This window comes from Tasmannia lanceolata, unplaced genomic scaffold (genome assembly GCF_043159265.1).
Source record: "Tasmannia lanceolata isolate RefF3 unplaced genomic scaffold, GAP_Taslan_0.1 ptg000005l, whole genome shotgun sequence".
Lineage (NCBI taxonomy): Eukaryota > Viridiplantae > Streptophyta > Magnoliopsida > Canellales > Winteraceae > Tasmannia > Tasmannia lanceolata.
Genome location: NW_027518682.1, coordinates 12,987,966 through 13,004,533, shown reverse-complemented (window position 1 = coordinate 13,004,533; position 16,568 = coordinate 12,987,966). Strand labels below are relative to the sequence as shown.

General features: G+C 38.6%; 2 protein-coding genes across 2 annotated transcripts in view; one reads left to right on the top strand and one right to left on the bottom strand.

The window, feature by feature from the left end:
* Positions 1 to 5,285, bottom strand: part of LOC143876365 (uncharacterized) — a 29,110-nt gene extending 23,825 nt beyond the window's left edge. The window contains exons 1-4 of the mRNA XM_077378076.1: positions 4,898 to 5,285; positions 4,589 to 4,800; positions 961 to 1,228; positions 274 to 586 (exon numbers count right to left, since the gene is read on the bottom strand). Coding sequence (XP_077234191.1) covers positions 274 to 586; positions 961 to 1,228; positions 4,589 to 4,800; positions 4,898 to 5,149 — 1,045 coding nt within the window. The 5' untranslated portion in view covers positions 5,150 to 5,285. The remainder of the gene's footprint in view (positions 1 to 273; positions 587 to 960; positions 1,229 to 4,588; positions 4,801 to 4,897) is intronic.
* A 4,848-nt stretch (positions 5,286 to 10,133) lies between these two features.
* LOC143877552 (putative lysophospholipase BODYGUARD 2) lies at positions 10,134 to 14,787 on the top strand. The gene is made up of 5 exons (XM_077379677.1): positions 10,134 to 10,331; positions 11,761 to 12,014; positions 12,141 to 12,352; positions 13,311 to 13,584; positions 14,300 to 14,787. The coding sequence occupies exons 2-5, from the start codon at positions 11,763 to 11,765 to the stop codon at positions 14,612 to 14,614; spliced, it is 1,053 nt and encodes a 350-aa protein (XP_077235792.1). The 5' UTR covers positions 10,134 to 10,331; positions 11,761 to 11,762; the 3' UTR covers positions 14,615 to 14,787.
* The last annotated feature ends 1,781 nt before the right edge of the window (positions 14,788 to 16,568 follow it).

The following is a 16,568-nucleotide window of genomic DNA, read 5'->3' as shown; positions in this document are numbered from 1 at the left end:
GCTAACAATTTAGTTTCTCAATTGGCTACATATATATACATATATGGACAATAACTATCAGATCAACAAAAGACATGTGAATGAGAAAGTTTTAATACCTCAGCATCATTTATCATCAAAGCAGTTCACAAACATGATAGTAGTCGAGATGGAACTTGGAAGATAGAACAGCTGAACAAAAAAAAAAACAAATTCGGGAAGAAAATACGTACCGTCTTCTTAATTCAAAGCATTTCCCGTTAGCTGCTACAATAATGGAGGGCTGGCTATTCTAGCTAGATGCGGTAGAGGGCTCTTCTCCAAGTAAAAGTGCCCTTAATATGATATCACTCCAACCATTGGCAAACATGAACAAGTGCCCGCCATCAGGAACTTCATGATACTTGATCCATGGAAGCCTTTTCGAAACATAGCGCTGTAGGGAGAAGGGGACGAACCTATCTTCATAGCCTTGCCAGAGGTGAACAGAGGCCTCATTGTTAGGGAATGGGTTGTCTAGTTCCATTGGATCAAATTCCCATGTCCCGAATCCGACCATCAAGTCCCGATGCATGGACTCGAATTCTCCTTGCTGTAGTGCCTTACCCTGAATTTAAAATAAAATGATACAAGTTTCATAAGAGAGAACTTTACAAATATTTCTATACTCAATAATTTGACCCCAAATCATAATAAAATTAGCAATGCTAAATATCATTCACATAAGTAGAGAAGGGGCACCCTCTGCCATTAGGTTGGTGAAAGAGAGGGGACCCAAACATCAAAATTTAGAAATTCATGTATGGGTCCCGTCGCTTGCTGACCAAGAGGGTGGAGGATACTTGAATGATATTAGCATTTCTGTAATAAAATCTGATAACCAAACTCAAGTTATTAGGCTAGAAATATCTAAAAATTAGCAGGACAGAACATTGTAAATCCGAAAATGTGGAAAAAATAATTTATGGGAAGAGGAATTACCATAAGAGACCCGCTGGTTATTGCAACCTTTTTAATGATCTCTTTGTCTTGGCGACTGTAAACTTCAGGGTTTCTTGATAGAATGGCTGAGGACGGGAACCATTTCTGAGTCATCCACCAGTAAACCAAGCGAGGAGCGTAGTGTGCAACCCGAAGTCCCCATTGGTCTTGTACAAACTGCAACTTGTAGGCTTGACTAGACAGATTGGCTGGAAAAGAAGGCCAGAAGTAGTTTACGACAGGAACTAACAGTGTGGCACCCGCTAACCTGCAAGAGCTTGCAATTTCAGTAAGAGATGATTTGGAAGGCAAGTAAAACTTTAGAGACAGAACAGCTCAGAGTGACTAAAAACCAAGCAACTATTGTTTAAAAACATGATTAAATCAGATTTCTGAGTTGCCTTTTTTTAGCAGTAAAGAAACCTTTATTAAAAAAGAGAAAATAGAGCCATATTGAGGTGGTCAGAACAAGAGAGCAAAAAGGAAAACAAACTTGAAGAAAATACAAAAGAGAAAAAAGCCATCAAGGGGGAAGGAAATAAAAAATCTCTAGAGCCTCTCTGCCAACACCCGCCCATGCTTATCTGTCTGCATCACTGTCCGCCACGTGATGGCTTATTAGAATTGGAGTCTTTAATATCAACTTTGATCAAACAGTATGATATACTACTTTTTAACATGACATACTACTTTATAATTTTTATTATAGGTATGGTTTAAAATGTCTATGATGTGGGCATTCTGTAATAAGACCCCAAGTCAGTCCTCTCTGGATTATGCAAGTCTTGAAATAGTCTTCTGCGTCTTCCAATTGGAGCATGATGGTAATATGACAAAAAAGGGGGTCGTTTTTGCGAAAACTGTCAATCTACTTCAATCGGAACACAAGAAAACAGAGAAATTGGACACAAAACACAGAATAAGAACACGAGATTTATGTGATTTGTCACGTTTTGGTACTCTGGCCATGGGCAATGGCAATCCAAGAGGCTTAATGTAGGCAAAGATTACAAAGTACAAGATATCCTAAAGGTCCATGAACAAGACCTTATACAGACTCACAATCATAATCCCCCCTACAACAATTTCACCCAAATCATGAAAGCTATTCTCCAGTCTTGGTCTGAATTGCTAAATTGCCAGTCATAGCCACCATAGGTGATTGTGTTCGCCGAATCATCGATGTTTATCATCAGTCCTGAGTTGATTTTGGGCATCATCAAATGTTATGTTGTTTTAATGATTTTTTTTTAATAGAATAGAAGAATGATTATTCTTCCTAATAACTTGAAGTAGGTTTAATACATGAATGATCCTCAATCATGCCAATTGATTTAGTATGATAATGGGTTATTTTAGAACAATATTTTTTTTCGACATGTTTCAAAATATATACTTTTCAATGAAAGTACTGCTACAATACTTCTCTAATTGGGATTGTTAGTAAAAAAAAAAGATTTTCACCGAGAATTTGTTAGTGAATTATTGACTCTATAATTAAGCCATGTTGCTATGCATTGGCTTCTCTTGCATATAGTTTCTTCATATAAGACTAAATACACAGAATAATAGTAAAAAACTATATTTATTCTATAAGAACCCTAAAACACGCACTAAAATTTCTAACATTATACAAAATTTTAATTGTGTAAAATAATAGTAAGACCTAGGACACTCTAACAGACGCTCTGTTTCTTAATGGGACGGTGACATAGAACAAGTTTTTAAATTCCAGTTTCAGGCGCCAAAGAAAAGGAGACTTGTCAGTTTCAGTTGGAAATTCTTGAAAACATATGGAAACATATGCAAATGATAGAATTTAAAGATGAAACTTCAGGAAATGCTAGAATTAGCATAGACACACTATTAGAAACCATCACATAAGCAAGACAACCATCCATAATAGTTTAAAAATATCGAGCACCTACTGACATGCATTGTCGCATATGTTTGATAATTTAGTAAATACTAAATTTCACTTGTAATTCATAACACATGAACAACATTTTGCATGCAATTCATTTAAATATAAGAACAATGACAGAATGAAGGGCGCCCTTCAAAAACCAGCTCCAAGGTCGCCCCCATTGATCATTTTTCCGTAAAAAACGGAAGCAGCTTTGACTTTGCTGAAACCGGCCAATGGGGGCGCCCTTGAAGCTTGTTTTTGCAAGGGCGCCCTTCATTCTATCATTCCTCTAAATATAATTATTTAATACAAACTAATATAGTATGCCACAGTTACACTTACAATTTTGGTTTATGCATTTCGGTCGTTTTGGTTTCGGTGGGAACGAAAACGAAAACATTTTGATTGTTTCATGTTGGTTTTTTTTTTTTTGAAAGGTTACGATTTTATTCCGCAGCGCAGAGCGCAAAATGAAGGGACAAGATGTCCCAATACAAAAACCTACAAGATTGTTTCATGTTGGTTTGTTCAAGTAATTAAATAACACCAACTCTAACAGCTTAAGCTTTTGGAAAAATTGGTTGTTTCCCAAGATATCAGAGCCGGGAGTTGTTGGGTTTTGAACCTAGGACATGTCGTGAGGCAATAGCTTTGATACCATGTGAAACAACCAATTACTCCAAAAGTTTAAGCTGTTAGAGTGGTGTTATTTAATCACGTATACTTCAACACTCCCCCTCACGTGTGACTCCTCTTTTTTGGGTTGGCCATACGCGTGGCACATATGGTCCGTCTTTTGGGTTGCTTGCACAGGTAGAATTTTAAAATCAAGGAATTGTTGGGTTTTGGCACTAGTTCAACACTCCAACAGACGCCCTAGTTCTTAATGGGACTGCGACATAGACACAAAGAGTAGGGTCTACAAATCCTAACGAGTAAACTGTAGAACATAATCAAGTTAGGATTTAAATGGATTGTGACACAAATATAGGAGGATCTAATAGTAACGGAATCTAACAGCTGATGTTAAGGAGTGCAAAATAAAGGGAGCAATGCCATTACAGAAACAATGTGTATAAAAGAAAATGATACCCATGCTCCCTTGTTTTTATAATGACTCTTCACTTCTTATTGGAACTTGCTAGGCAATTTTGCAAATCAACTTTTCATCAGAGAAAAGTCACCTGGGAGCAGATTTTGTCTCATTGATTAATTCATCGAAAAAACTGAGCTGCAAAATGGTTTTCTGCAAAATTGCCTAGTAAGTCCCCTCTTTATTTCATAATTTTCTAACTAGTTTTTATAAGCTATTACAATTCTTTAACAACAAAAAAAAAACAACTTACAAGTTACAACCTATCAAGAAACTGTTGGACAAAGTGAGAGTGTCATTATCAAATTATACTTTTCAAGTGATATTGGCAACCCATATATCTGCACACCTTATTTTGATATTCACATCCCTCTTATTATATTGAATTGCACATGGGCTCTTGCACCCCAACAGGGTGTCAAAGGCAGAGTTTCAAATACCAAGACAATAAGCCGAGTTGGGGTCTCTGGACAGGGCTGAGTCTTGACTGAGTCCAAGTTTGACTCAGTAAAGATCAAGATCCATCACTCCCTGGATTTTTTGAATTGAATCTTGTATGTGAAATATTAGTAATTCAGCAGAAAAAAAATGGAACAGAGCAGGAATAACTAATAGAAATATCATACCTGTGTGGTATGTATTTGAGGCAACCCCAAACAGAGCAACCTCCCATAGAAATTCCAATCACATAAAACTTGGATCCCAACTCCAACTGATCACCCAATTCTTCAATATCAAAAGCATCACTCTTCACAGAGCGCTTCGGATTTGGATCGCTCTCTCCATATCCAGCTCTGTCGAATGTCAAAAAGTACATCCCCAGCTCTTCCACCAGCTCCTGCAATTTGAAATCAAACCCACAAAAAGTAGTTAGTCAAACTCTCTCAAACCCTTAAAAATGACAAAATCTGGATTTTTCTACCCCCAAATCTTACTGGAGATACTGGCAAGAGCATGTCTTTGGTACCACGTAATCCGTGAGCAAGGATGATTTTATATGTGGCTTTCTCTTTTGGAACTCCTGTTTCTTTGTAGGCAAGGTGTCTTCCATCTCTGAGTTTGATTCTAGGTGAAGTTATGGGAGGGCCATTTGGAGAGCCACAGAGTTTTGGAGGAGGTGGTTTTGTGGCCTCATAAGCCAAACCAAGAAAACCCACTAGTACAACTAGTGCTATTCTTCCAAGCATCTCTGAAAAAGCATAAATTTTTCAAATGACCTGAAACAAAATAAGATGTATATATAAATAGAATATTTGGAGGAATGGGGTTGGGTTGGGAGGAGAACAAATCACGAAGAAGCTAACGAAAAGGAGAAGATTTTTAATATCTGAGAACTTATATGATATCCGACCGTGAGATTATAAAAGACGGAGGGAGAGAAAACCATCTCTCCCTTGATTTTTAATCTAAGAGAAAGCTCTTTTCTGACTTTTCAAGGCGGCTGGTTTTGTCTCTACCCACCATTTACATTCTCACGGACAGACATCATATAATTTCTCTTAATACTTGATGTGTCTGTTGTTAACTTGCAGGCCTAATCAAAATATGAACATAAACTTTTTACTGATATTGGCACTACGATGTTTTAATAATTGCACAAACCCAGTTTGTCATTTATGTTTTAATTGGGCTTGTGAGAGCCTATTGTGAACTGTTATAACCTTTGACAGCGGTTTAAATAATAAAAGACAGGACGGCCTGAACATAAACTTTTTATGTTGCTGATATTGGCACTACGATGTTTTAATGATTGCACGCACAAACCCAGTTTGTCTTTTATGTTTTAATTGGGCTTGTGAGAGCCTCACTTTCCGTCTCTTCATTTCTCTATCTATAAAATTATAAATGAATGGAAAGTGAGGGAATGGAAAGTGAGGCTACTTCTTGCCGTTTCACTCTTTTCTTTTGCTTTGGCAGAGTTTTTTATTGTCAAAAAAGGGAGCCAAGATTGACCTAACAGATGGCAGCAGCAAATGCACATGCAGAATACAAATTTTTACTTTACCCAGTGATCTAATTAGAGGAATTATTAGGACTGGAATTTCTTAGCAGTATCTATTATAAAAAAAATTCTCTAATCCATTTTCCATTCATCTGCCCATTCTTTCACGAGTAATCATCAAATTCGCCTTTGGCTTCTTCCGATCTTTCTTAGACCCATCCGTGCTCCTGAGTTATCTCCTGTCGTGCACAATTTCAAACCATGTGACCCATCCGATTCACTTAGTCTTCCACGACAACCCAAATCCTTTTTTTTATTTATGGTTAAGCTGGGGTTAGGAGTAATGGTTCCTGAGAATATTTGAGGGGAAAACTGAGATATAGAACTATGAGATTGTGGATGTTGTGTTTAAGGGAAGTTTAGTATTTCTCAAACTGTTCATTTGTTGGGCTACAATCTAAATAGGCTGCACTCCAGTAAATCTTCTCCGCAAGATGATCCTAAGCCTCTGTTCTACAGTGAGATCACCCATTATAGAAACTATAGAGATCGGAGGGTTAGGATCACCCTATGGAGATGATTTATGTTGAGCAGTCTATGTATGTCGTGGCCCAACAGATGAACGGTTTGGATCATCCTATGAAGTGTGCCCTGGGATTTTCAAAGTAGAAAATAGGGATGGACATGGTTCGGGTCGAACCCGAAGAACCGAACCAGCCTCTTTGGTTCAGTTCTGAAAATAGGTGGTTTCGGTTCTGGGCCAAAATTTTGGAACCATTATTTTTCGGTTCAGTTTTGAGTTTGGGGTTCTGGTACCCAAAATCTAACCGAATGTATAAAATTATATACATGCTTTATTTTAATTTGCCATTTAGAGGTTTTATGGTAGGCTTTACCACACAAGATTGGTGATTTTGATTCGGGAGTACCAGATGCAGGGATCAATTCATACTTTTGGGCATCTTTACTAATTGAAATGTTTGATGTTGTTAGAAATATTATTCAGCAAAAAATAAATAAATAAATAAATAAGTTGGGTAAACCCAGAACCGAACCGAACCAACCCGTTCAAGATCGGGTCAGGTTGGTTCAATTCCACAGTTCCATGGTTCTTGTTCCCAATATTGGAAACCAATAGGGTTCGGAACCGAACCATGTCCACCCTAGTAGAAAGCAATACTTTTTTAGGGTATGGAATTTATTAAATCACTAGCAATCCTGGGCATGCTATGTATGGGTGTAAAATAGTGAGCCCCACCCATCATAAGATGAGGTGTAAATAGTGAGCCCCACTACATCAAAATATGAGGTGTAAATTGTGAGTTCCACCTCATGCATGAGGTTGGGGGAAATGGTGGCCCCACTTATCAAAACAGGAAGTGCAAATTGGTAGCCCCAACATGCTATAACAACCATTCTTTGGCCCTTGGAGCAAATTCCGGCTCAGCCCGTGTATGGGTGATGTTCCGGTCTCTAATTGTGCAACGTGTCTTTTGATATTAGTTAATATCGGTATTTTCCTCCATGGGCAGTTAAGGAAGTGATATATCCACCCTTTTTGATTACTTGGAACCATAGTTAGCAAAACTTCTTTTTTTCTTTTTTGAAAAAAATACATTTTATTGGTGTGCCGTTTAAAACTTTCACAACGAATAAACTTTTAGCCAAACATTTTTAAATGCGTTTTAAACGTTCTAAACACATTTTTTTGGGCCAACTTTCCAATTTTACCCCCATTTTCTTGTGTTTCCGTTGTTTTTACTACGTTTTTTTTTTTTGAACGAGTGCCGTATTAAACTCGAATTTTTGCTGTCCCGTTTTGCTAACTATGCTTGGTACACCCATAAACAGTGTATTGAATCCCCATTGAATCCTTCTGACATGAAGTACATCAGCCCCTTTGCAGTCATTGATACAGTGCTGATGGTGTCCCAAGTAATCAAAAGGAGCGGATATATCACTTCCCTTAGAATCATGAATAACCCAATCATCAATGTTAGCAACTACCAATAGAATTTTATTTACCTGATTCATCATAGATTTACTTTCAACCATCTGGAAAAGAACATATATTTTTTATTAAGTCCATGTGTGGCAACCATGACACTATTCCATGAAATATGGGTGGGCCCAATAGTGTGTGTGTGTGTGTGTGAGAGAGAGAGAGAGAGAGAGAGAGAGAGAGAGAGGGGAGGAGGAGGAGGAGGAGGAGGAGGGGGTGGGGTGGGGGGCTTGAGTAAGATGAAACCGAGAAGGCATGAAAACATCTCTACTAAAGGTGAATAAAAATGAAAAAAACTTGGCTACGCAACGTTGCGCAGGAACAGCAATGCATTAAAATACACTAAAAACAGGGGTGTGGCAATATCAATTTCATGGCCTGATATTTTCACACCCCCTGTTTCCTCTTTATTTTAGGGCGTTGCGACTTGCGCAGGTACCTCCTGGTCTTGCGCAATGTTGCGCAGCCAAGTTTTGTTCAATAAAAATTACCTACTTTAAATAGGTTTTTTGTTTTCCTGATTTTTAGGAGCTTTTCATGCTCCCTCACTCCCAATCATAGTTAGGAAAATGTGATTAGACAATAAAATGGGCAGCAAAAATCTGATTTTAATACGGTTTTGTACAAAAACGTCGTCAAAAAATTGAAAAACAGATAAATGCATTTAAAATTGAGAAAAGGGTTTATGCGCTCGAGCACAGAAACAGGGGAGGGGCCCATTTTGGGGTGGGGGGAGGTGATCCTAAGTATTCATTTGGAAGGCACCATCATGGATGGAGTGCCTACCAAAAATCAGCTCCATTGGATCACCATAGGGTGTCCATTTGTGGAGCTTATTTGCACTCGAGCGCAGAAACCCTTTTCTCTTTTAAAATTTTGTAATTTGCAAAATATAATTGAGGTAAAGTTCGAAAGTTAGTCAAAATGTGTTTAACACGTGTTTCAAATGTTTTCTGTTTTTTTTTACTATAAAAGTTTTAAACGGCAAACCATTAAAGCACATTGTTTTCATTTTTTTTATATAAAAACACCGTTTTTGCTAACTATGCTCCCAACCCTCTCAAGTTTCTTCCTGCCGCCCATCTCTCACATATTCGATGGAATACTTTTTCATGGTTGCCAAACATGGTCTGTGTTTGGATGCCACTTGCAGGGATCTCAAGCAATCACTGAGCAAAAAAAATGCACTTTTTGGATTAATTGGCATCCAAACATAATAAAGCACATGGCTTTATCAGGGTTTACATGGCATCCAAAATCCTGCCCCCGTCCATAGACTTTACATGGCTCTGTTTGGATCTGCAAATAGTTACCTTGTAGATTAATGGTATAAGTAGTCAATAGGGATGAGACAAACATTTGATCTACCTCGGAGTTACCTGGTAGAATAGTGATAAGTAGTGATTGGTTGCAAACCTTGTAGAGTAATAGGAGGTTGAGAAATTTCATTACCAATATAGATAGAGAACAGAGAAGGAAGAGAGAGAAAGAGAAAAGGTAAAATTCTACTTTCCAAATTTCTCATTTTTGAGAAATTTGACATTGAAGGTATAAAGAGGAACATGGGTGCCACGCACCAGACTAGCAATAATTACCCTTGAATCTTTTCTAGTAGTCCGGAGGGATTGTGATGCCAAATTGTCAACCAGACACCACAAAGTTACCAAGCTTAGGACATCCTTGATATGCCACCCTGGCATCCTTAAGGATGTTTCTACTCTTGGTATTCATTTCTTATTCAAGTGCTTCCCGCAGTTCTTTTCAATTTGGAAAGAGACATATCACTGTTGTTCGGTACATTAAGAACATGACTTCACACATAAAGTCTTCTCTTTTCCATAAATTTAACACTACTGCTCCACTCCTGTCGTATCGGTGGAGAGTCAGGTCCCGTTTAGTACTATGTTGACACCAAATATAGGGTTAATGCCGACGATAGGGATTCAAACTTAGGAGTTAAAACGTGTTTTTGGTGGGTATTCATAATCTAACTTGCCAAAAGCAATCTCCATCTATGAAGGTTTGTGTAGCTGGAGATTATGTGGACGGAATGTGATTCTTTATCTTGCCTTTAGTCATCCACCCCAAAAGAAAAAAACGATTGTCTCCAGATTGTGACTTGGAATCTAGAAAGAAGAATATCACTAAGGTGAAAGTGAGAATCTCTCACCTTCTTTATCTTCAAGGCATACTCTTTCCGATTTTCTTTTTCTCTCTCTCTTTATCATTCAATAGTAGTTTCGTTCCTCGCTTGGAATGGTACTTCAATGCAAGCAAAGCACCTCTACCGACAGAGAATTACGTAAAGGAAGCACTTGTTGGGTATGCTTAAATAGTCTACTGTAGATAACATTATAACAACATTTGCTACCCATTACATTCATCGGCGCTCTATCTTCTTAATTTGGTGCTCCACCAGTTCCGGGTAAGTCTCCCCCTTTCCTCTTCCTATAAATTTACTAGGTGTTCGTTTCTTTTTCTTATTTGTCTCTCGTTTTGTTTATATATCAAACCCTTCGCTTTCCCTTTTTAGTCGTAGATATGATAGAGCTCTTGTTTTTGTCCATATACTAAATTATATGCTGCCTATCTGTATGTCAAAAAAAAAAGCCCACAGGAGAGAGAGAGAGAGAGACTTCTCATATGGTCCTAGACCCTTGATCCATGAAGCCCCATTTATCTAATGCATCGGATGACATATGGACAAGATCGACAGTCTTGATTTCACACGTATGCCCAATTATACCATTGTAGGCCCCCAAACGTCGTCTTTTACCATTGATAATAAAAGTGACTTCGTATATTGTCGTTCTCATCTAAGAAAAAGATGCAATTAAGGTTCTGTTTGGATGCAGGTAGTTACCTTGTAGAATAGTGGTATAAGTTGTCAATGGGGAGGAGACCAACATTTGATTTACCTTGTAGAATAATGATAAGTAGCGACTGGTTGCCAAAAGAGGGCGAGCCTTGGCGCAATGGTAGGTTGCTCCATTGTGACCCGGTGGTCATGGGTTCGAGTCACAGAAACAACCTCTTTGCAAAGCGACCCCGCAATGGCGGGAACCTTGTGCATTGGGCCGCCCTTTTAGTGTTTGGTCACCAACCTCGTCGAGCAGTGGGGGAGGGTGTCATTACCAATATAGAAATAAAAGGAGGAGAGAGAGAGAAAGAGAGAGAGAGAGAGAGAGAGAGAGAGAGAGAGAGAAATTTGTCTTGGAAAGTATAAGGAGGGAACATTGATGCCACATCACCATACATCCCATTATTGCCTCTAAATTTTTGTCCGGTAGTCTCTGGGATTTTTATGCTTAATTGGCAACCAAACACCATATAGTTACCAAAAAGTGCATTTTTTTGCTACAACTTATACAGCTAACCTATAAGGTAACCCGCATCCAAACAGAGCAACTTATGCTTTTGCTTTTTGTTGTGTATGGAATGCTAAACTCAATTGCGCCCTTACCCCGCTGGTGCACGTCACCAGAGCGCATTTATAAAATTTAAAAGTCAAAGAACATTAAATGCACTTTTTGGTGAGGTGCATCAGGGTCTCTATCATCTGATTTTTGCAGGGGTGCCCCTGAGTTTAGCATTCTTCTACTTAGTAAATAAGTAATCTATTGTAGGAGCTAGGTTGTTTCACCTCCTTCGTAACTAAGTGTGTCCACCCATAAATCAGCCTTTCACTCTTTTGCGAAGGGCTGAGATTAATCTAACTAAGCAAATACTTCTTTTTGGTATGCCTTTTACAGGATATTATATTGATATGAAGCCCAAATACCATGGATGATGGTTTATAATCTTTCATCACCATGTCACAATGTTTTTTAATTTATAAATTCGTACTTTTGCAGGGATGCTTTCAAGAATAGTATTAGCTCTATTCATAGGTTTAATAGGATGGGCTTATCAGGCCATCCAACCTCCCCCTCCAAAAATCTGTGGTTCTCCAAATGGACCTCCTGTTATCTCACCAAGAATCATACTCAAAGATGGAAGGCATCTGGCCTACACAGAAAGAGGAATTCCCAAGGAGAAGGCTAGATATAAAATCGTTATAGTTCATGGCTTAAGCAGCTCCAAAGACTTCACGCTACCAGCATCTAAAGTACAATATTTTTCTGCCTCTCCTTGTAAATGACCATCAAATTTGATTGATTTCTCGTCATCTTTGATTGAATTTTATGTTGGGGTTTAATGGACTGAGTTTCATTTGATGTATTGTGTGTTACAGAAACTGGTTGAACAGCTAGGGATCTACTTTGTATCTTTTGACAGAGCTGGTTATGGGGAGAGTGATCCGAATCCAAAGCGGTCAGTGAAGAGTGAAGCTTTTGACATTCAAGAACTCGCCGATCAGTTGAATCTTGGGTCGAGGTTTTATGTGTTAGCAGTCTCAATGGGGGGTTACTCTATTTGGAGCTGCATCAAATACATACCACACAGGCACAATCTTGCTGATATTCTTAATTTTCATTTAAAGTCTAAAAACCCGGAATTTGACTCGGACAATGACCTTGCCAAACCAAACTTGGACTCAGTTCAAGACTCACTTTTATCTAGAATATGCTAACTCGGTTGCCAGTCACAATTAGCTTGGTATATATATACAGTTGGGGCTCTAATAATTAATATAGTTAGTGGCTGCATTTTATATAAGGCACTAGAAGGTATTTATTATCAGATAAGTTTTGTCCATAACCACTCCCTAACCCTAGTCATGTGGCATTTCCTTCGTCCAACTCTTCTTTATCCTTGTTCTGCTCACTTTTTTAGCGCACCAGGTTTTATAACTATGTAGCTAGGAAGAAAACAAACCCGAAAACCTCCTACTGCCATTTTTAGACATGAGTTTGGTGCCGGCTTCTCTGCCTGCATGTGTCATTGGTGGTGCCGCTACCACTGTCATAACAAAGTCCATAACTGTTGTGATCACCAAACAAATTCGATTGAGAAAAGACTGAAGAATGTTTCTTATGTACCCTACATATAGTATTTGCTTAGATATAACATATAATTTGAACAACATTATTAATGTGCATGTACTTTAAATAATCTTTCAATAGAAAGTATTCTCTTGCATATTTTATCACTGGATTTTTTATCAAGTATTAGAAATAAGAAACTAAAAAGTATGAGCATTGTAGCAAGGCTAGTTCATGATCTGAGCAATAAGATATAAGAGGTAACAAATTTATAAATCACTAATTATTAGAGCCTCAGCTGCAAAAATAGCTCAATTTTATAGGTTATACTCAACTTGATGGCACGAGTGAGTATCAACAATGAAGTTTGAGATAAAAACAGTCTATGTGCCACACTAACTAAATGCAACACTCGCTGTTTTGATAATGCCACCCCTCTGATGTAGTATAAGATCTAACTAAATTCTCTGTACATGCAGGTTAGCAGGTGCAGCGCTGGTAGTTCCGGTAGTGAACTATTGGTGGCCTTCTTTTCCTGCCAATCTCTCTACTGTTGCTTACAACATGCAGCTTCTACAGGACCAACGGACGCTCAGGATCGCTCACCATGCGCGTCCTTTCTTTCACTTTTGGATGACTCAGAAATGGTTCCCTTCTTCAGCAGCTATCCAGGGGCACCCTGATATTTTCAGTCGCCAAGATAAAGAGCTTATCCAAAGGATGATGGCTTTGAACACTGATGGATATGTGCAGGTAGCTATGATTCCCAGACTTTCCATTCCTTTATTTTCCTCCAAAAGATTGGTACAAAATCTAGGATTTCTATGCCCAATTCTTTCTATAATATCAGAGAGAGAGAGAGAGAGATCACTTCTCTTATCATATTTAGGGGTGCAACTTGGGGCAGGCTCGACCGAACCCAACTGATTCAACCTGATTTTGGCTCGAGTTGGATTGGCATGTCCTCCGATTGGGTAGTGTTGGGGTTGGGTAGAGGGCTTAGGCAACCCGACTCTAGTCTAACGCGACCTCATCCACCCTGATTTTATCGTCTTTTTATCGAGATTTTAAGGCTTAGGATTATGCGTTTTTGTGTTTTTTCTATTTTTTGACCCAGGCCAACCTGGCCTGATTTGGAAAATTGGGTTAGATGGATTGGATTGGGGTTGAGAGATTTAGAGGGGGTTAGGTTAGGGTTGGCCCTCCTTGACCCGAGGCTTGGGTTAGGCCAGCTTAGGGTTGAGGTTGTGGGCTAGGGTTGGCCTCAACCTAATTCAATCCAGCCGAGTTGACTTGAGTTGATCCACTTCCAAGTCAAGCTGAGTACACGAATTTTTGAACTATGGTTACCACTGAAGCCTTTGACTCGAGCACTGACTCTATAATGAAGTTTAGTAACAAAACATAAGTTTTCATGATCTAAGCATTAATTAACTGTAGAAGCTGAATGAAGATCTCCTGATTCCAGGACAAGGCAAGGCAACAAGGTGATTTCGAGTCCATCCATCGAGATCTAATGGTCGGATTTGGGTCCTGGGAGTTTGATCCTATGGAGATAGACAACCCATTTCCTCAAAATGAGGCCTCTGTTCACCTCTGGCAGGGTTGTGATGATAAGCTTGTGCCCTTGATTCTACAGCGCTATGTTGCAAAGAAGCTTCCCTGGATCAAGTACCATGAAGTTCCTGATGGTGGCCACCTGCTTTTTTTAGCCGACGGCATGAGCGATACCATCCTAAAATCACTTTTAATTGGCCAAGAACCACCTCCTGTATCCTGCTAGTTTAGCTATACTAGATTTTTTTTCTTTTTTATTTGATATCATCCCATGATTTCAACTAAAATCTTGTTTTGCCTGCTTTAAAATTTCTGTAACAGTAAAATGATAATGGAAGTGTGTGTTATCTATCAAAAAAATAATGGAAGTGTGCCAATTGCAGATGTCATGTTTGGCCATCTATGCCTGTTTTCTTATTTGTTTTTTAACAAAAATGGTGATTGTTTAAACAGATTTTTCATATTATAATAGTAAATATTGACAGCCGACCCCAACTTGTTTGGGAAAAAGGCTTTGTTGAGTTGAGTATAATAGTAAATATTGACATAATCCTAAGGACTTGATCCGTATCCCTCAAGCCTTGTTTAGGGTTTTACCAACCATGGATTTTAGGATTGGGTGGCTGTTTGGCATGAGACCAAGACCATGTAGGTAGCCTCGTGATATTCTACAAGATCAACAGTCTCGATTGCACCATAAATGACCCCATCTGGTACCCACAAATTGAACGTTAGCATTGATCTTAACAGTGACTGTCTGCCTAGTCAAAGCTACTAGAAGACAAGTCTCTCATTAAGCTATGGAACTTATTGCATCTCACATGAAATTATATCTCAATGATAATTAATATTGCCAGTGACCGCATTTTTATATAAGCTATTAGAGTAATAGTTACCAGATAGGTGTTGTCCACCTTCCCTATCACTAGCTAGGTGACACTTGAATAAAAAACCCGGAATTTTCGGCCACCAAGATATAGAGGCCTCATAGTGGACGAATGCATGCTAGAAAGATTGAAATCCTTGAACTAGGAACATTCTGTTCTGCTAACATATGAAAGAACTGGGTCAGACAAGCAAAATCTTTTGAAACCTTTATGTTGAAGTTCCCCTTTGCCTATTTCTTAGCTACTGTTTTTTGATCTAGGAACATTCTTTACAAGCATTCGCTGTTGAAACTTGTATCTTGAAGACAACAATAAAGTTTCACATTTTAAAAGATATAAATTAGTCCTTTTATCCTACCCTGCAGGGCTTGTTCAGTTCAATGCCAATCTCAAGACCAACATCCCCCAGATCATCGAAACTTCCAATGGAATGCTATAATTTTCTTCACCCATCTAATGGAACTATGAAAGCAACCTCAAAATAGCATCGATGAATCCTTGACTCTGCCAGGTGCCTGCTTAACAACCAATGAACCAACGGCTAAGTTGGCATAAAAACATACAACCCAAAACACCTACACGATCTTTATGCCACCATCATATTTTCAGCTTAAGGTAGCCCAAAACAAGAGACCAAGGATCAACACAGGACTGAGACTCTTGAAATAGTCTCCTTGTCTACAAATAATATTGAACATAACTCCTCAACTAGGGAGTACTAAGTGTCCTTTACACTATCAGAAAGTGGATATGCAAGACATTGATAAGCTGACTATTCCTCTATAAAACATATACTCCTCTGTATCACTCACAAACCTTCTATCAAGGGGCCGGAAATCTTGGCAATAAAAGAAATTACTCGTAAGGACCTTATCACGGGCTATGTTCCATCATCCATGTCATCGCCTATGGAAAGGCCAGAACATCATAGGTTTCTCGACATATTGCAGTTCAAATTTCTGAGACAATAATGAACACAACCGGGCATGCAGAAATCCATATTCCATACCAATACGAGATCATTTGCTCCCAATCGCTCTTTGCTCCCACCAAGTATAATAAATGATCAAACAAGCAACTCACAGTTCACCTAATGGGATAGTTTCGCACCAGAATAGTTAATCCTAGCATCAAGTCTAGACTCTCGTTGGACTTTCTACAATTCATCGTCAATTTTCACGATGTACCTGCATCTTGATGGTTCTGACACCTAAATAGCTGTGAAAAATATGGTGGTAATGGATCATTCATATATGAAATTACTTGCACAAGTACACACAGCAAATTTTTCAC

What these genes read in the sequence shown, in the direction of transcription:
- LOC143877552 (XM_077379677.1), top strand. Translation starts at nt 11,763, where the DNA reads ATGCTTTCAAGAATAGTATTAGCTCTATTCATAGGTTTAATAGGATGG. An exon ending in TCACGCTACCAGCATCTAAA is followed by an intron (nt 12,015 to 12,140) that starts GTACAATATTTT and finishes TGTGTGTTACAG; the next exon opens with AAACTGGTTGAACAGCTAGG. An exon ending in ACACTGATGGATATGTGCAG is followed by an intron (nt 13,585 to 14,299) that starts GTAGCTATGATT and finishes TCCTGATTCCAG; the next exon opens with GACAAGGCAAGGCAACAAGG.